Raw genomic sequence first — 21,092 nt, forward strand, 5'->3', positions numbered from 1 at the left:
GAAACATTTATGAGAGAGAAACACATATTGGCTGCCTCCTGCATACCCCCTACTAGGGATAGAGCCCACAACCCAAGGATAAGTTTTTATGGATATTTTTTTTTTAGAGAGAGAGAGAAACATCATCAGTTGCCTCCCATACGTGCCCTGACCAAGAATCAAACCTGCAACCTAGGTGTGTACCCTGACTGGGAATTGAACCTGCAACCTTTTGGTGTACATAAAATGCCTTTTTTAATGAGACCGTCATGCTGTTTCTAATACATATCACCTATACATTTTTCTTATTTCACTTATTGATGATATGGTTACCAATATAGGAAAAGACTATATTCTATATTTTACTGATTCTTATGTTTTCTTTTGCTGCAGAAATGCTGAGCCGATTGTCCGGATTAGCAAATGTTGTTTTACATGAATTATCAGGAGATGACACTGATCAGAATATGAGGGCTTCTTTAGACCCCGTAAGTAGCTCTGTTCTGAATTAGACAGACATTGTTCCATGTTCTTCTGAGGAAAATAACATAGAAGAGTGTGAGCAGCCTTGCTTTTGCTAGGTAGAAGAGAGGATTAAGAAAAATATTGAGACTTTATAAATGGTCCTTCTACTGTAGTTTGTAGCCTAAGAGCCACAGTGATAGGAATCAAGTGTTAGATGAGATTCATAAGATCTTTTTCATCCCCACCTTCCCTGACTTGTTCAGTGTTAGATTGTTTTAACTTCTATTTGGGTATATATTCCTTTCCCATAGGAAATATTTGAGTGATGATTGGTGGGAATTGGAATACCTTTCCAATTTGCGAATATTTGTTTGGTATTGTAAATTCATCCATTACCTATAGTTTGCGTTGTATTTTCTGAGGTCCACATAAGGAATCAGAAGAAGTCCTTTAGTTTTCTGAACAAACAAGCAGTATTGTTTAGTGGTTAAGAGAATTTTATTCAACTACTATTTTAATTTTAAATTTTGGGCTCTCCCACTTAATGGTTTGTGATCTTTGCTTCCTTTATTTTTCTCTTTGGTAAAATTAGAATAATGAGGCTGTAAATGAGATAATGTTTGTAAAATGCTTAACATTTACAGAATGCTTAACATATTGTAATGGCTATGGTAATAATTATTGGATTAGAGTTGGAAAGATTTTCTAAATAAGAATGTGAGTTGGGATAAGATTAAATTGGAATGAAGGAACTCCTGTTTAGAAGCTAATACCTTTTCCCTGTTGCATTGGCAACTTTTGTCTAAATACTAGGAATTACCCCAAGAATCAGACATGGAATGTAATGATAAAATGCAAGAGGATGTTCTGGAGCGCCTGGCTTATGCAGAGCAGTTGGTGGTGGAGCTAAAAGAAATCATTAGACAGAAGGATACTGAGCTACAGCAGAAAGATGAAGTTCTACAGGTACCATTGTTTGGTTCTTTCTTGCTGACTGTTTGCTAAAAGATTATTATAGAGAATCGGATTCTTATTTCCCTGATACTGTAAGATGATGCCTACTTTTGTTGTGTGCTAGATAAGTGATGAAGTGATGAGTAAGCATTTATGTATTTATCATCATTGTTCTCTGACAGGAAGAAAGAAAAGCTGCTGATAACAAAATAAAAAAACTGAAACTTCATGCTAAGGCCAAATTAACTTCTTTGAATAAACACATAGAAGAAATGAAGGCACAAGGAGGGACTGCTGTGCCTGCAGGAGCTCAGTCAGAGGAGCAACTCTCTAAGGTATGGTGACTGGGTATAATACATATTTCCTAAGTAGAAAAAGACTTTTGAATAAATAGCATATCTTCACTAATCACAGTATTTATGAAGCTAAAGTAATACCACACTGAATGCTGTCCTTTCTTATTGAACTTGCAGTCTAGCTGGGCTATGGGCCATATACAGGGCGAACAAAAAGTCAACAGAAAACATGGAAATGAAATGCCAGTTGTGACTTAGATTTTCAGAGAATTAAAAACGCTAATGGGAAAAAGTAAATACTGAAGTGGGGTATTTAGATAGGAGAGGCATAAAGCTTTTGGAGAAGTTTCATCATCCGTTAGAAGATTAAGCCAGATGGTCTCTAGGTTTCTTCCAGCTCTGAAATTCTTTAATTCAGTGACTTGATATAGAATATTCTATGTCTTTTTATGGCCACATAGTAGTGGATTAAAGCTTCATGCATTGTAGGCTCAATCAGTTACATTGTCTTGGCCTCCCTGTAAGGTATGTTCTCTAGATTGATGGCCACTACCGATAAAACAGTTTGAGGTTGGAGATAGAGAAGTAAGGAAAGTGGTGTCTTTTGAGGACTAGAGCGTTGTTTCAATACTCGTCTTAATTACCTTTCCGAGCTTGGTATAGAACGTGCAGGCTGATATGTCACATGTGCACATTACAATTGGCCTAGACTTCACTCTGCATAAGAAATCTTTTTATTTTCTTAATTTCATCCTGTCTTGCCCTTTGACCCACTAGTGTTCTTATTCTCAATACTATTAGTTCTTGCAAAATTAGGTTTTAATTGATTGTCTAGGCACAGCCCTTGAGGTAACTAGTTAGCTCCCTAGTTAATCTTTCTTTTTGTGTCTGATGCTCCAAAGACGTTACTTAACTTCTCAGAGCTTGTTTTAGAAGCTTTTCTCATTCTTCTCATGTAAGTTCTTCATCTTGATTCTTCTTTTCTCCCTTCGTGGTTTCTCCTCGGGTAGTTCTTTCTTCCCCTAGTTGCAGTAGCACAACTTTCTCCATGTTGCTTTGTGTCTTCTAACTTTTCTTTCCTCTGCTTTGTTGCTAGATTTTTAAATTATCCATTTTAGGAGACTAAAAAATTACCCATTTTATAATCTGCCTTTTTGTTAAAGCTCTGAGACCTTAAACAAATCAACATCTTATGGCATCAGTTCCTTCCTCTGTTAAATAAAAGGGTTGGGTTAAATGATTTCTACATTCCAGCAGTCAGTCACAGCAGCCCTCTAACTGTTGTAAACCTATTATAGAGCTAGATATTCTGTGCAAAGTATAGTTGAAGAAGTGATGGTAATCTTCAGATGTTTGCCCAACTAGTATGTGGAAAAAAGTATAAAATTATTCTGTGTAGCTCCAACAAGGAGACTAGGTTCATTTCGGGGAGGGGGTGTGAATTCAATATGGAGGCATAATCTGGTTCAGCCTAAGGAGCTTTTGGGGGAAAAAATAGGCTATTCATATATTTTTATTTCCTCTCACTGGTTCTTTTATGTTTTGCCCCTCGCTTCGCAGTTCTGGCCTCTGGTTCTTCAAGGCAGTGAGACTGAATTTTCTGTTGAGTCCTGCATGACACTGACTGGGTTTGCCCTCACACTAAAAACCATAGACATGGGAAACCTGGTGCCATTTTTTCCAACTATCAACACCCCTCCAATATCATTGGCTTTCAGTTGCTCTCCTCATTTTCAGATAGCTACTTTTATTTCTTATCCAGATTTATAGCTGTTATCTGAGGGAGCGTGGGTCTAGTAGGAGCTACTTGGCCGTATTGAAACTGGAAAACTCATAGGTTTCTTCCTTGGTAGGTCAGGTGTTATTTCTTGCTCCCATCAGTTTGATAAAACTGTAATAAAATGGTTTTATAGGGCATACTAGAGCAAAAGATCAAATATATATTAATTGTAATATTTTTAAATAAATGACTTTATTGTCTGCATTTTCAGCATGACAAGAGTTCTACAGAGGAAGAGATGGAAGTAGAAAAGATAAAACATAAACTCCAGGAGAAGGAGGAACTAATAAGCAGTTTGCAAGCTCAACTCACCCAGGCACAGGCAGTGCAAGCTACACAGGTACAGGTGTATGTCACCTCATAGTCGTTAAGTTAACAATTCACTAAAGCCCATTGGATTATTATATGACAAATACTTTTTAGGTGCCCAATGGCTATTTATGCATGTTATCTATCAATTTCCTTCCTTCTTTCTCCCTTTCTTTCCCTCCTGTCTTTCCTAAGTCTGATAATTTTACTAGACTGTACATGGGTATTTGTCATTCTTGGTTGATGTTTATAGATACCCAGTGTGTTCTTTTGATATTTCAGAAGAGTTTCCTTGAATTATATGGCTTGTTGTATTTGGTCTGTTTTCTTCATTAGAGATTTCTTTTAGTTGTTTCATCTTTGATTTATCTTTAATATTTATCATTTTGTCTCAATTTCTTTTTATCTCTTTTTTCATTTTATAAGTTTCTTCTTTTTTTTTCTTATTTCACTTAAGGCGTTCTATTTTGTGTTTATTTACTTTTGTGTTCCTTCTTATTTTGTCTCCTCCTCTGAAATGATTATTTTCTTTTATATCAAATTCATCCTGAGTTCTGTCACCTCATTTCTGAGTTTTTCTAATTCTGATTTATGTTGTTCTTTCATGTCTTGTATAATTTTCATAATTTTAACACCTTTTGAGAGAGTGTGATTCTGATTTGTTTTTTGAACATACGTCTGGTATGCTTTTATAACCTGTAAGTATATTATTCTGCACCTTAGTTTTTGTTTTTTAATTGTAACTTAGGTGCTTTAACCTTGATCCTTTCTGTTCCTTATTTTTGTATGAAATCAATTTTCTTCAACTTTTAAAAGGAGTCTTGGTTCAGGAAAGTTTTTTTGACTTAACAGACCTGTTTCTTCTGTTGTTTTTTGCATTGTGTTCAAAGATACAACAGTTGGATTTCTAAGATTTTCTTGCTTCCTTTCCCCTACCCTTCACTTTGGCCTATGCCAACATTGTCCAATAATATAATGTAAGCCACATGTATAATTTAAAAATTTTTAGCAGCTACATTACAATAGGTAAAGAAGAAAAAGGTAAAATTAATTTTAACAATATATTCAATTTAGCCCAATATGTTTGAAATATTATACTTTCAAGATAATATAAAAATTATTTTCCCCCTACCCCATAATCAAATCTTTGAGAAGTGGGGAAGGCTAGGGGGAGGGCCAGAGAGATCTGGGGAATCTTGGAGCAAAAGTACCTATTTGTTTCTCAGGGCATAGCCTAGGGAAACTGCAACCCCTTTAGGGAAGTCAAAAATTCATTGTATTCAGTATGCAGAGCAGCCAGCTGGGGTTTATTTGAAATGTGAGGAGGAGAGGTTTGGGCCTACGGTAGAATCTCTGATTCCTTTGGTGTATGTGTGTTATGTCGGGAGTCCAGAATTTCTCATAGCACTGTGTGAGGTGCACAAATGCTAAGAGGACTGGAAGAGCTGTGGGGTAAGGGAAGGAGGCTGCAGAATATGAGGTCTGTATGACTGGAGTCTATAGTAAGGCCTACCCATTTCAACAGTGGGTTCAAGTTGGAAACAGGCTGGACTAGCCTCACTGCAGCAGGGTGCCCAGCAAGTTGAGACAGGCTAGATTAGAGCATGTCAATGCCAAAATATCTCTGTCTCAAATCTGTAAAAACTTAGAAAGTCCCTGGAGAGGAGCTCCTCAGGAGGAGGGAGAAAAAAAAGATATTTACTGAGATTAAATCCTGAAGCAACTGAGATAACACCTAAAAAGCATTGGCTAAAACTAGAAGAGACTGAGTTATGTTCATTGATGAGCTGAAGATAGGTCTTGTTCTGTTGAGCAGACTCAAAAACAAGATGAGATTCCTTGTAGAAAATAGTTACCATTTTTTGCACCTTTGAATTGTGGCATGTGTCATCAACCTTACTATATTTTTAATAGTTCTTTTAACAATTCAACAACTATTTAGTGGTAATCTGCTATATATTAGTTTGCTTATAATTCTTGCTGTGTTTTCAAAGCCCTATCTGACACTCTCCCTAAGACTGTATACTCTCTTGGAGACTCATGTAGGCTTCCTAAAGCCCAGCTTCTGGAAACCCAATCTTGCCTTTCCTTACAGCAGAGGGTTCTTATCCTTCATAATTTCCCCTTTAATATTATTTTTCTGGGTATTTTCATTGAGATTTTTCAAGCAGTTGGCCCAGCCGGTGTGGATCAGCAGTTGAGCATCAACCTATGATCCAGGAGATTGCAGTTTGATTCCCAGTCAGGGCACATGCCTGGGTTTTGGGATTGATCCCCAATTGGGGGTGTGTAGGAGGCAGCCAGTCAATAACTTCCTCATCATTGATGTTTCTGTCTCTCTCTCCCTCTCCCTCCATCTCTCAGTAAAGAGTATTTAAAAAAAAAGAAAAAAGATTTTTCAAGCAATTGACTTAACAGTAGGTGTGGTAGGCCTGTATATGTAAATCTATGTGGTATAAGTTTGAAGCTTCTATTAAGTCACATTCCTCTTACCTCAGCTCTGTGGTGACCCCACCTCCTTTCCTGGATGTTAAGGCTACAGCACTGGTTAGATGCTTCTTCATAATGTAACACAAAACTGGAAAAGGAAAAGAAGTATAAAATATTTTTGTATTATTTTACATTTTTTTCTGCACTTAGTCTGAAATTTGGTGTATGTTTTACATTATATCTCAATTTGTATGCTACATTTTCATTGGAAATAATTTATCTGTGGTTAGATTTCATAAACTTTGCAGTTGAGAAAATAGATTCATTTACTTAAGTTGTTACAAACATTCCGAAAAGCTTTCCAATAACTGAACCAAGGGCTAAAACATCCTTTTCTTTTAGTATTTTCATCTACATTGAGAAACCAGTTCATTATTTTTAGGAGAATAATTGGACTTTGAAAAACATATCAACTTCAAAGCTACATCTGTGAGAAATGAAAGCATATGTTCATACAAAGACTTGTATATAAGTGTTCATAGCTTTACTTGTAATAATAAAAAACTTAAGACAACTCATATGTCTATCAACAGATGAATAAACAAACTGTGGTTTACCCACATAATGGAATACTCTCTAGAAATAAAGTAGAATGCATTAACACTATGACTTCATTTTATTTTATTATTATTTTAAATGTCTTTATTGATTTCAGAGAGAGGAAGGGAGAGGGAGAAAGAGATAGAAACATCAGTAATGAGAGAGTCATTGATCAGCTGCCTCCTGCACATCCACTGGGGATCGAGCCCGTAACCCAGACCTGTGCCCTGACCAGGAATCAAACCGTGACCTTCTGGTTCATAGGTCGATACTCAACCACTGAGCCATGCCGGCCGAGCACTATGACTTCATTTTAAACTTAAAAATGTGTCTGTACTTATTTTTTGCACTAGAAAAATAATTCAATAATAATTAAAATGATCAGTATTTATGTCAGTTTAATTACCAGTTACAATTTACATAGTTATCAACTGTTACTCAGGCTGTCTCCATAGAGCATTCAGATAAATACATTACAATGTTATATAGATGTGTAGAAAAGATATCATTCAACCTGAATCAATCCATTGGCACTGACTAGATAAGAGATATGTTTATTGTAACTGGGAACAGCATGCACACTTAGTACTTGCAAGACAATTCAACAGTATCTTACATAATGCAGTAAAGTGAAATGTAGTCATACCAAAACATAGTTGTATTTATTGGAAAAATTTTATATTTCTTCAGTTTTAAATTTAAATTAATTAAAATTAAATGTTAATAATTAAATTCCTCATTCACACTGGGCATATTTGAAGCCTTTTGTAGTCATATTTGGCTAGTTGATAATGAGTTCTATAGTACATGTATAGATCTTCTTTTTGTTCTGTTATGGTAGCCCCTACTCTGCTCAATTTTTATTTCATTTCTAGACATTCTTCTTAGTGCAGGTCTGTGTGTTGGAAGGCAGCCCAGCTAAGTCAGTTTTGAGAGTTCAGGGGAGCTAGGTTGTTCTAGTCTGTTAGTCCTTCTTACTGTGGACCCCTTGCATTTACTCAGTATTAGAGAATGGGCAAGTCCTGCCAATTTAAGCTGCTGTTAAGATTGGACAACTGCTGCCCAGCCGGCGTGGCTCAGGGGTTGAGCATCGACCTATGATACAGGAGATCTTGGTTTGATTCCCAGGCAGGGCACATGCCTGGGCTTTGGACTCAATCCCCAGTAGGGGGCGTGCAGGAGGCAGCTGATCAATGGATCTCTCATCACTGATGTTTCTATCTCTCTTTCTCTCTCTGAAATCTATAATGGCATATTTAAATAATAAAAAAAAAGATTGGACAACTGTGTTTTCCAGTAAGTACTTATTGGCTCTTTTGGGGTTTTCTTGTTCTCAGGGCTATCAGATGTTTCTTTTTTTGCTTCCTCTCACAGACTCTGATTCCATGCAGATCTTACGCCTTTTGGTGGATTGTCCCTAACTGCTTGTATTTGGGGGTTTGTGGGACTACCTTCCTAGTTGTTTTTTTTAAATATGTTTTTATTGATTTTAGAGAAAAGAAAGGAGAAGGGGAGAGAGATAGAAACATTGATGAGAGATAAAATCAATCAGCTACCTCCTACAGGGCCCCCACTGGGGATTAAGCCCGAAACCCAAGCATATGCCCTGACTAGGAATCGAACTTCTGAGCTTTTGGTGCATTCCACTGAGCCACACTGGCTGGGCTACCTTCCTAGTTTTATTGTAAATATTATCTGTGGGTTTTTAGTTTTGCTAGTTAGTCATACTGTCTACTTCTATGTAAGAGACATTTTATTTTTGTGTGTGAGAGACATTTTAAAAATGCTGTTATTGCTTCTATCTTCCTCTGAAAAATAGTTTGATAATTATTCTTTAAAAAACTGCAGTACATGCAATTTCCTTTTGTGTTAAGTGGAAATTAGAAGGATATTAGTAGGTATTTAGGGAAAATGAGAAAGGGAAGTGAAAGAATTAAGAGTGCTAATTCTTTTGATTAAATAAATATTTTTTTCCTTCTGTGTCTTCAGTTTGATAAGAGTTCAACAGAGATGGAAGAATTTTTAGTGATGAAGCAACAGCTCCAAGAGAAGGAAGAACTCATTAGCACTTTGCAAGCCCAGCTCAGCCATACACAGGCAGAGCAAGCTGCTCAGGTATGGTGGAAGGTACCTTTTAATCATTAGAATAAAGAATCATGAAAATCTAATGGGTTAGTACATGACAAGTCAATTCAGACAGTCACTTTTAAAATCTTAGTTGATGAAAGTATAAAGCTAGAGTGTTACACTAGAAATTAAAAGGATGTGATAGTAGAAGAATTACAGTAGCCTAGTTGAATTTGATGGATTTGCTATAGCCTAATTGATATCTGCTTCTTAGTTCTACAGGCCCAGATATTTGATTTTAATAGCACGCAGAGATTCAGCCTCTTAGGAATGAACTCATGCTAAGTTCAAAAGAGACTGATAAATTAAAAGAAATGCAAATGATTAGGTCCATTCTTTCCTTATAAAAGTCTTAGTGGGAGGTTAAATTATAATCAGAAGATTACTTAGAGAGTATGTAATGAGAAAGTGGTGTAGGTTATGTGATTTAATATTACATGACACTAGTATGTGACATTCGTCATATTTTTTTCTTCTATCAGGATCAGACTGTTTGGACTGGTGTCCTCAACTCTTTCTCTTTGATTATTGTTCTAAATTTCCAGTTTTACCACCTACCCCCATATTTTTCCTTTGGGAATGCTTTTGACTCATTACACATTCCTTTTTTTCCTAAAGTGTCTTTGCATCAGGTGTTTACTTTATTGATAACTTACAGTATTAGTGGTGCCTTCTGTCTGTGGATGATCTGCTGTGTATACAGTTAAAATTATATATCCTGAAATCCTTACTTTTATCTATTAGCTTTTATTGTGTCCTTTTTATATACAAGCACTATATGCAATTTAGGATAGAATATACAAAATACAAATTTACACACAAATGGCTTAAAACATGGAAAGCCAAGATATGTAAACAAATTAATAGATGCATCATAATGCAAGTCATTCCAAGTAAGTGCAGAGCAACAGCAACATAGGCTGGAAGTATTTTGAGAGGTGAAAGTGGTTACTTTGAGTGTGACAACCAAGGAAGATTACATGGAGAAGTTAATATTTAGGCAAAATTGTGATGGATAGGTAGTATCCTAGACAAGGTGGGGGAAGGTATTCCATTTGTGGAGAGTGGTGTGAGCAAAGTCCAGAGAGGAAAAAGAATATAGTATATTTATGGGAAAGAATGTGTAGATATGTTTGGCTAATGAAGGACTCCAGTGCCTAAACACTTTAAACAGGATTCCAAGTTAGAGTGGTATCAGAATTTGGATAATCACAAAAATTTTGAAGATTTCTGTCCTACCCAGAAGGAAATTCAGGGTGTTACAAATTGAGAAATCAGCAATAGTTAAGGACCAATGCAAATGGACATCCTAAGAGCAGGTGGGCATGCTCAACCAGAGATCTTAATGAAATGAATAGGCAGGCACACAATGCATGCCTGTGCACAAACACACTGACACACACACAAACCTCAAAACAAAACAGCATTGATACTGAGCAGCTCACAGTCAGTATATTTCCATTTCATTCTGTTAAGAGCCAGTTACAAGTAAGGGTGGCCTAGAAGCCTTCAAATACTGACAGCTGAAGATAATTATCTGGGAAGGTGATGTGGGTTGGAAAATACACAAAGTTCTTTGGTAGAAGCCTAGAAAGAAAGATTTGTATTTTCCATTGCAGAGAATCCTGAATAAAAGATCCATTAGTTTGAAGTTTGACTTATGACAATCTCATTGAAAGTTTTTGATCATGTGTGTGATAATGAAAGAAGTGTCTAGGGCTTAACAGAAATCTAACTTCACTTTGTATGTTTGATATTCTAATCTCCTTAAAACTTAAAAGCATATACTTATTGTATATTTAAACATTTTTAGCAACCATGCGAATATAACTTTCTATCAAAATTTATATTAAGGCTGACTTCTGATTTTGATAATAGGCTTTCTTTCACATTTGGAAGTTACTGTCAGGCCTGCCTTTCTTCCAACATTATCAACTTTGACATTCAAAATTTAATTTGAAAAACCTATTATCTACCAGTTCTCAGTGTCTATCTTTGGAGAATAGCCTGTGAGTTTTGTTTGTGATATTTGGGGAGTGTAACTTGTATAGTTTCTCTGGTGTGTGTCTTTAGTTGAGTTCCATGCAACAGGTGGTCCGAGAGAAAGATGCCCGCTTTGAAACACAAGTTCGTCTTCATGAAGATGAGCTTCTTCAATTAGTAACCCAGGCAGATGTGGAAACAGAGATGCAACAGGTGTGTTGCTAAAACTTAGTAGAATGTCATTTTAGTTCACATTTAATTAAATTGTCACAGCCACTTTTTCACCTTTACCCACTGCTCTTCACATGGTGTTAGCGTGCTCCTTGTTGGCTTCTTTTTGGTGTTCTTGTCTTCTGTTGCATATTGAGGTTTTTTTGTTTTGTTTTTTATCCTTACCTTGCCTCTTTAACCAGGTTGTTGGTACGCAAAAGCTGAGTTTAATCGGCATATGTATGTGGTAGTCAGAAATTGGTTTCTCTTTGGTTTGCTGATCATAAGCTACTGTCTTTGTGCATTAAAAACCTCATCCAAAGCTTCAAATCAATGAAGCCAGTTTTAAACTTTCAAAAATTAGAGACAGAAAGGATTGATTTTGAAGCCTTGAGTCTTTTATCAAATCAATATATTTAAAAAAAATTTATTGAGTCTATTTTGAAAATTGGCTTTATTGCTTTTGAGTCATCTACTAACTCAAAGGTATTTGTTTCTGTTTAGTGTGTAGTGCTCTGTGCTACCTAAAGGCACTCCAGTGGTCTTTCATGATTGATCCATTTAATTGTTTTCAATGAAAACCTCTTCCAAATTCTAAGCAATCCTTCAGAATACACCACTAAATAAGGTTTCAGGATACAACACTTTTAAAAGTAGAATATTAATGTTTACATGTATCATAGACTTATTTACTCAACAAATGTTTATTGAGTGCATGCCGCATGCATGACACTAAAAGAGAAATGGTTCTTGCCTGCAGAGAGTGTTCTCTTTGGTGAGTGAGATATTCATGTACCTATGGTATTTAGGTACAGGACATTGACTATATAATTTTTAAAGTGGATATGTGTCATTTTCTTTAATTATTAAAAACGCTCTTTAATTCAGAGCTTTGCTTGTGTCTCAGTTTGGTGGTTGTCAGTGCTCTGAGGAGACATTTTTGGTGGTTCTTTCTTGCTGCTGGTTGGGGAGCATGGCATGCTGGTGTTCCACTCTTTAATCTGTCATCCTTGACATCCAAAAATCTTAAGTGCATAGGTCTACACAACATTTTGAAAGGTGAGCAGATAATAGTGCTCATTTGTTAGCACATTACGTCTAAAACATTTTCTTCTCAGAAATTGAGGGTGCTGCAGAGGAAGCTTGAAGAGCATGAAGAAGCCTTGTTGGGCCGTGCCCAGGTCGTGGACTTGCTGCAGCAGGAGCTGACTGCTGCCGAACAGAGAAACCAGGTATTGCCCTGTGATCTTTACTGCCTGCCTTGGGAGTACTCATTTCTACTTTAGTTTGCCAGGCAGCAAGGTTAAGATTTTGTTACACATTTTCAGAGAATTGATGGCATGTATTCATTCTATGAATAAATTCCCTATGGTGGTGACGCATTGTATGCAAAGTAGGTACAGTACAGTTTCTGCCCTCGTGAAGCTTATATTTAACATCTTTCTCTTTTTAAAATTTTTAAAAAATATTTACCTATAATTTATTTTATTTTTATTGTTGACACTATTACAGATATCCCCACTTCCCTCCCCTGTTGTCCACCTCCATCCAGCCTGTGCCACCCCTTCTCTCTGGCCATCACCACACTGTTGTATGTATCTTTGGGTTGTACATATATATGTTCTTCTGCTGATTTCTTCCCCTTCTTTCATCCAGCCCCCTCTCTCCCCTCCGCTCTGAGCTTACATTTCACATCTTTCATTGCTGCTCTTTTCCTTTGTGATTTTTAGATCTAGGGTCCTACTTTCTCTAGAATATAATATTTTCCTCTGGTGAGTTTCTTTTCTATCATTTTACCTCTCTGCTGTCTTGAATGGTTCTTGTGCTTTATGTACTGTCCCTTCTTTGCTTGTTTTCACCAGTTGACCTTCTGTTGGATTGAAATAATCGCACCATGCAATATTCCCTAGAACCTAAAGGTGATCAAGGATGCTTATGTTCTAAGATCTCAAACTCAAGTATTCCATTCCCTGACTGTTACCCACCTTATTGTTACCTTTCTTAGACTGTCCTGACCTTCCTTCTCATTGAAGTCCCTTGATCCTTTCAGTTTGTTCCTCTAGTATTGTTTTTTTTTAAAAAAATCTTTATTGATTTCAGAGAAAGGAAGGGAGAGGGAGAGAGAGATAGAAACATCAATGAGAGAGAGTCATTGACTGGTTGCCTCCTGCATGCCTCCCCCACTGGGAATTGAGCCCGCAACCCGGGCATGTGCCCTGACTGGTAATCAAACTGCAATCGCCTGGATCCTAGGACAGTGCTCATCCACTGAGCCACTCTGGCTGGGCATAGTAGTAGTGTTCTTTTTAGGCCTCTCTCCTTTGCTTGTCTGTTATAGACCCGTGTTTGACTATTTGGGTTATTTTTTTACCAGCCAGTGGATTCCCTGTGTCCCTGCCCTATCACATTTAAAAAGCCACATTGTAATGTGGAATTGGTGCCACAGTTTGCATTTTCTGCTTGTTTACCTGGGTTCAGCTTGATGCTGGAGAAAGTCAGGCATCTCCTTTCTTCTTAATTTTTAACTTACTTGTATTGAAACTTGTGCCCTTATCTCCAAACCTAATAAAAGCTATACCCTGACCCCCCTCTCTGGCTATTATGAGATAATCAGGTTCAAATCCCAGTTATGCCACTTACTAGATAAGTACTTTATAAATGGTTACATATATGTGACTTTTGGTAAATTTCCCTCCTCTGTTCCTTTTAATACCTTATAAGTATCTCTTTCATGGTCTCTATCATTTTGCATTATAATGATCTGTTTAATTGTGACTCTCCCACTGAATTCTGAGTTCCTTGAGGGCACAGACTGAATTTATTCATTCATTCATTCATTTATTCAGTACTTATTGAGTACCATGTACTCAGAATACCATATACTATGCTATGTGCTGGAGAGCAATGATGATAAAACACAGTCCCTTTTCATATTGAACTTACTTTGTATTGGGAGAGACAGAAATTAAAAGATAATGACAGCTCTAACTGGTTTTGCTCAGTGGTTAGAACATCGTGCCTCGGATTGAAGGGTCCCGGGTTCAGTACTGGCCAAGGGCATGTACCTTGGTTGCAGGCTCAATCCCCAGCCCCAGACACGGCCTGTGCAGAAGACAACCAGTCAATGTTTCTCTCACATCAATGTTTCTCTCTCTCTCAATGGAAAAAATATCCTTGGATGAAGATTAAAAAATATATATATATATAATGACACAAATAAATGTATATAATTAATGGCACAAATAAATAGCAACTGTCAAAACCATTAAGAAGCAAAAATCGAGTCTTACGCAATTGTAGGTTTGGTGCTGTCTAGCCTCATGTTTCATCTAGAAAAGGTACTTCCTTATGCTTATTGAAATGAAAGAATGAATTATGGTTCATAAGGCTTTGTCTTTTTTTCTTAGATGCTCTCTCAGCAGTTACAGCAGATAGAAACTGAGCATAATACTTTAAGAAACACTGTGGAAACAGAAAGACAGGAGTTCAAGATTCTAATGGAAAAGATGGAACTTGAAGTGGCAGAGAGAAAATTATCCTTCCATAACCTGCAGGAAGAAATGCATCATCTACTGGAACAGCTTGAGCAAGCAGGTCAAGCTCAGGCTGAACTTCAGTCCCGGTACAGTGCTTTGGAGCAGAAACACAAAACAGAAATGGAAGAAAAGACCTCCCACATTTTGAGTCTTCAAAAGGCTGAGCAGGAACTGCACTCTGCTTGTGATGCTCTAAAGGATGAAAATTCAAAGCTTCTCCAAGATAAGAGTGAGCAGGCGCTTCATTCAACCCAGGCCATTCAGCAGCTGCAAGGTCAGTGTTTGATTACTTTTGAAGCCCACTTGTCCAGTACTTGAGTGCTCCTACTTCAGAATTTTAGGGATGTGTTGGCACCATTTGCTCAAAACTATTGAATCAGTAGAAGGATTAAGAAAGGCATCTCTTCTGAACTCTTTATTGCGTTTCTCCTGTCTCTGACTGAAGTTATAATCTTGCTTAATACTATAATTATCATTACAGCACTAAAAACTATTGATAATGATGTGTCAGATATTTAAAAGAATGCTATGTAAAACATGACTGGGGTCTGAAGGGTTCAGAGACTAAAATGAGTAGGATTTTAATTAATTTGTGGATAATTCAAGCCAGATCTAGGTGCATAGGTAGGGAAACTGAATTGCATGGAGTCATTTTTACTTCTAAACATGAATCTGAATGCTTTTCTTATCATTGAAAACTTCTTTTTAAAGAAAACTTTTATCCTTTATGAAGGTTTAAAGAAAACTTATTTTTTTAAAACATGTTATTAAAGTAATAGATGCCTCTAATTTAGTTTAATTCTAATAGATTGGCATATATGTAAAGGGAAGATTTTAGAAAGAATTAAGTTGAAGATCTGTATTGAAGAACTGAATATTAACCAGACAGCCTGGAGGTGCATACCATGGGAACAGTGAGTTATAAGCACACCATCCTTTTAAGTGGACCATGTCCATATTTAAAACTGTGTTATAAAATCTTGGGATTTATAACAACATTTAGTGAAGAGTGAAGATACTAAAAAACACACACCCTTAAAGGCATTTTCAAAAAGGACAGGAAAAATGATATTTTTAAAAATGCCTAGGCTTGTAGCAAGGGGCTTACTGAGGATGACTTTTAGTCCTTGAGAACATTTAAACAGTTAAAAAAATGTTGTCATAGGCAGCATTTTAATTAAGATAACTAACCTAGAGTAAACAGCATATAATGTATCCCTAGAAAATAATAACTCACTCAATTTCAGACTTGAGGCAGAGATCATTTCTATTTACTTTCTTTTCCTTAGATCAGCTTGAGCAAAAATCCAAGGAAATGAGCCAATTTCTAAATAAACCAAGCTTGCAGAATGATGAAACAGCAACTCAGACTTCTTTCCCAGATATTTATAATGAGGGTGCACAGGTAATTAAATGCACACTTCTTATGAATATGGTCTATTTGTCTTTGGGTATTCTAATGAGAATTTATTCCAGAAAGCAGTATGAGCCTTCTGTCTTTTATGCCTGATAAAATGCTTTTTTTGAAGGAATTGGGAAAGACATTAATTTAGTGTATCCGCAATGAATAATGAGGAAAAAGTGAATAACAAGCACCATGACCTCAGGAACCTTTCTGATTCTAAGGTCTTAGAAATCCGATTGGAGACGAATCATTTTTTTATCTTATAATCAGTTTTCTCAGTTGAGAAGGCAATTTTGTTTTTTGAAAGGCTGAGATTTGATCAAGTTTAGTGTATACATTTTGGTCTAACCAAATTTATAAGTTTATTATAGAAATCATAATGCTCCCATTAATTAATTAACAATTAAACATTTAATTACCAAGTGGCTATTGATTGGCCAATGTATTCTTTCTTCCTTCTGTAAAAATCTCTGGGAAGCTAGATTATAATTACCAGAAGGCTGCTAATTGAGCATGAATATTAGAACAAGGAGAGTTAATTTGATAAAAACTTTTGCTTCCTGGTTTTTAGCATCTAAGCTTTCCAATCTCTTCTTTCATTCTCAACTTTTTCTTTTTTTTCTTTTTTTAATATATCTTTATTGATTTCAGAGAGAGGAAAGGAGAGGGAGAGAGAGAGCTAGAAACATCAATGATGAGAGAGTCGTTGATCGGCTACAGCCCGCAACCCGGGCATGTGCCCTGACCAGGAATCGAACCCTGATCGCCTGGATCCCAGGTCAATGCTTAACCACTGAGCCACGCCCAGCTGGGCCCATTCTCAACTTTTTCTTTCAATGTTTTGTTAAGACATTTTCAACAATTCAAAAAAATTGAGAGAACATGAGTATGCCCACCATATAGATTCTATCACTAACATTTTACTATATTTGCTTTACCAAATATCCATTTATCCATCCATCAATTCATTTTAATTTTTTATATATTTCACAGTAAGTTGTGTACATTTTTCTCTAAGTATTTCAGCATGCATGTCACTGACTAGCTTTTAATGTATGTTTATAGTTCTTTGGAGGATTTACAAAATATGAAAGTACCATTCATTGAATTTTGTTAAATGCGTATACCTGGTATCCACATCCTTATCAAGATATATTATTACCATCACCCCAGATTGTATCCTCATACCCTTTTTATTTATTGGGGTTACATTGGTTAATAAAATTATATGGGTTTCCACTCATACCCTTTTGTAGTCAGTCCTACCCTTCCTCTCAAGAGACAACAAGTGTTCTGTTTTTTTCACCGTAGATTAATTATGCCTGTTTTACAACATCATATTAATGTAACCACACATGCGTGCTCTTTTGTGTAAAGCTTCTTTCACTTAGCATATTTTGAGATTCATCTTTATTCCATATATTATAATTTATTCTTTTATATTGCTGAAAAGTATTCCATTTTATGAACATACTGCATTTTTCTTTTGCATGATTGGGCTATAATTTCCTTGATAATTTGAAGTTTTTTGTGTTTTATTTTCATTTCTCTATTGACTTATTTTCCTTTTAAACAGCTTGAATAGAGGTTTATCCTTTTTTGTTGGATTCAATCTGCTAAAATTTTGTTTTAAAATTTTATGTTTATGTTCATGAAGAATATTAGTTTGCTTGTAGTTTTCTGTAATATCTTTCTCTGGTTTTGCTATATGAATAATGCTGACCTTATAATTGACATACAGTAATATGCACACTTTAAAAATGTACAATTTGATAAATTTTGGCATATGCGTTAAATCATCACCACTATCAAGAACATGAACATGTTCATTACCATGCCCCCTTTTAATTTCTTTCTCACATCTCCCCCTACCCGGGAAACCACTGATCTTCTTTCTTTCATTATAGATTAGTCTGTTTTTTTTTAGGATTTTATATAAATTGTATGTACTCTATTTTTTTCTGGCTTCTTTTGTTCAGCATACTTATTTTGAGACTTATCCTATTATATGTGTAGCAGTAATTCATTCCTTTGTATTATAGAGGATATTGTACATACCACAATTTGTTTATCCATTTATTGTTGGACAAATTTGGGTGGTTAACAGTTTTTGGCTATTACAAATAAAGCTCCTATGAATGTTCTTTTACAAATCTTTGTTTGAACCTATGCTTTCTTTTTTTCTTTTTTAAAATATATATCTTTATTGATTTCAGAGAGAGGAAATGAGTGGGAGAGAGAGAGATAGAAACATCAATGATGTGAGAGTCATTGATCGGCTGCCTCCTGCACGCCCCCGACTGGGGATTGAGCCCGCAACCCGGGCATGTGCCCTGACCAGGAATCGAACCCCAGTCGCCTGGATCCTAGGTCGATGCTCAACCGCTGAGCCAGGCCCAGCCGGGCTATGCTTTCTTTATTCTTGGTAAATGCCTAGACGTGGAATGCCTGGAACATATGGAAGGTATTTGGGAGGTTTTAAAACACTGCTGGACTGTTTTCAGAGTGGTTGTACCATTTACATTCCCACCAGCAGTGAATGAGAGTTGCAGGGATAAACCTCTCTTGGTAATAATTATCCTTCTTTTTTGTTGGATTCAATCTGCTAAAATTTTGTTTTAAAATTTTGTGTTTATGTTCGTGAAGAATATTTGTTTGCTTGTAGTTTTCTGTAATATCTTTCTCTGGTTTTGCTATATGAATAATGCTGACCTTTTGGAATGAATTGGGAAGTATTCCTTTCTCTTTAGTTTTTTTAAAGGTTCTGTGTATACTTAATATTATTTCTTTCTTAAATTTTTTGTGAAAATTCACCAGTGAAGCCAACTAGTCCTGGAGTTCCTTTGTGGGAGCATATTTTTGTACAAATTCTATTTGGTTAGTAGCTATGTGGCTATTCAGGTTATCCATTTGTTCTTCAGTGAGCGTTAGTGTTTTATATCTTGTAGGGAATTTGTCCATTTTATCTAAAGTCTCAAATTTATAGGCATAAAGTTATTTATAATAGTCCCTAATTATCTTTTCGATATCAGTAGAGTTTGTAGTGATGTCACCTCTCCCATTCCTGATATTGGTAATTTGTGTTTTCTTTCTTATACAGGTTAGACTACCCAGAGGTTTACCAACTTTACTCATCTCAAAAAAACAGCTTTAGCTCTATTGATTCTCTGTCATTTTCTATTTACTTTGGATTTGATTTCTTCTTAGTTTCTTAAGGTGTTATCTGAGGCCATTAGTTTGAGACCTTTCTTATTTCTAATATAGACATTTTGTACTATAATTTCCCCCCTAAAATCTGCTTTAGCAGCATCCCACATACTCTGTTGTGTTTTCATTTTCACTCAGTTCACAGTACAAATATACCTTTTGATTTCTTTTTTGCCCTCTGGGTTATTAAGTTTCCAAATATTTGTAGGCAATATGTCTAGAGGTCTTTCTGATTTTTACTTTAATTTTAGAGTACCTATTTTATATGACTTGAATGTTTTAGAATTGATTGGACTTATGGCCCAGAATATTGTCTATTTTGGTAAATGTCCCATATGTACCTGAAAATAATGTGTAGTCTGCTCTGGTTGGTTGGAGTGTTCTTTAAATGTCAATCATGTAGGTTGGTTGATAGTGTTATTCAAGTGTACTATATCCTTGCTGCTTTTTTGCCTACCTGTTCTCTCAGTTATTAAGATGAATACTGAAATCTCAGATTATAGTTGTGGATTTATCTATTTCTCTTTATAGTTCTGTCAGTGTTTGCATCATGTATTTTCAAGCTGTGTTATTGGGGATTTAAACATTTAGGATTTTTATATCTTTTTGTTTTGTTGTAAATTTTTTTTCAATTATAGTTGACATTCAATGTTAGTTTCAGGCGTATAGCATAGTAGTTAGACATTTGTGTACTTTGTGAAGTGACACCCCCCCACACCCCCTCATTAAGTCTAATACCCCTGGCACCATAGATAGTTATTACAATATTATTGACTATATTCCCTATGCTGTACTTTACATCCCTGTGACTATTTTGTAACTGCCAATTTGTACTTCTTAATCTCTCCACCTTTTCCACCCAGCCCCCCAAGCTCTCCTCCCATCAGTTTGTTCTCTGTAAATATGATTTTTATGTCTTTTTTTATTGTGACTCATTTATCATTATGAAATGACCTTCTTTATCCCTTGGTGACATTCTTTGCTCTGAGATGTACTTTTGTCTGATATTAATATAACTACTCTATTTTTCTTTTGACTAGTGTTAACATGATATATCTTGTTTACAATATACATCCTTAACCATTCAGTCTTCTTAGAGTTAATACTGTTCAACTCCACTTAAAATGTAGAAACCTTGTAATCATAAGCCCTTGTGCTACTCTATATTATAAGTGCTGTATGTATTATATTAACAAAAGTGAGAGACCCCAGATCACACTTTTAACATTAAGACTTTTCTTCTTATCCTTGTTTGTGAGGTACTTAGTTGTGGTTTTCTTCGTAATTGTCTTCCCTAGCTTTTGTTACGTTTCTTACATGTATAGGTTTATGTTTGGGGACATTTGGGCCATTGTTTCTTCAAATAATTTTTTGCCCATTTTGACCTTTGTCTTTTTTTGGAAGTCTCTACTAAGACTTCTTATTTTTCATTCATTAGAAGCATATTTTTCTTTATGTCCTGAGATAGTTATAATAGTATCTTTAAAATCATTGGTTGCTAGTCCCCAAATTTGCATCATTTTGTACTTGGTCTCTGTTGATTATATTTGTTTGTTCTGAGAATTGGTCACTTTTTCCTGTTTCTTTGTGTGATAAGTGATTTTGTATTGAACCCTGAATATTGTGAATGTTTTGTTCTCAAGACTCTCTTCTGTTATTTTTAAATTCTGAAGAGTTTTGATTACTTTTTATCAGCCAGTATTTTGGACTCAAACCACAAACTCTGGCCTGTGGTAGGCAGCCACTCAAAACTCGTTTGAATTATTTTTGTCTTAGCTGGACTGCTTCAAGTGAGCCCTGCAAATGCACAG

The 21,092-nt window shown here is 35.8% G+C and overlaps 1 protein-coding gene across 11 annotated transcripts in view; it reads left to right on the forward strand.

Moving 5' to 3' along the window:
* The window catches only part of GOLGB1 (golgin B1), a 61,461-nt gene that overhangs the window by 8,074 nt on the left and 32,295 nt on the right, over window positions 1-21,092 (forward strand). For 4 of the 11 annotated variants that reach the window (XM_081139093.1, XM_081139092.1, XM_081139089.1 and 1 more), the window contains 9 exons: window positions 373-467; window positions 1,258-1,410; window positions 1,581-1,733; window positions 3,686-3,814; window positions 8,803-8,928; window positions 11,014-11,136; window positions 12,252-12,365; window positions 14,541-14,943; window positions 15,959-16,074. In XM_081139093.1, the coding sequence (XP_080995219.1) occupies window positions 375-467; window positions 1,258-1,410; window positions 1,581-1,733; window positions 3,686-3,814; window positions 8,803-8,928; window positions 11,014-11,136; window positions 12,252-12,365; window positions 14,541-14,943; window positions 15,959-16,074 (1,410 nt within the window). In that variant the 5' untranslated portion in view covers window positions 373-374. The remainder of the gene's footprint in view (window positions 1-372; window positions 468-1,257; window positions 1,411-1,580; window positions 1,734-3,685; window positions 3,815-8,802; window positions 8,929-11,013; window positions 11,137-12,251; window positions 12,366-14,540; window positions 14,944-15,958; window positions 16,075-21,092) is intronic. The other 7 variants (XM_081139097.1, XM_081139095.1, XM_081139096.1 and 4 more) reach the window with 3 other exon arrangements.

This window comes from Miniopterus schreibersii (genome assembly GCF_964146895.1).
Source record: "Miniopterus schreibersii genome assembly, chromosome: 5".
NCBI classification, from domain to species: domain Eukaryota; kingdom Metazoa; phylum Chordata; class Mammalia; order Chiroptera; family Miniopteridae; genus Miniopterus; species Miniopterus schreibersii.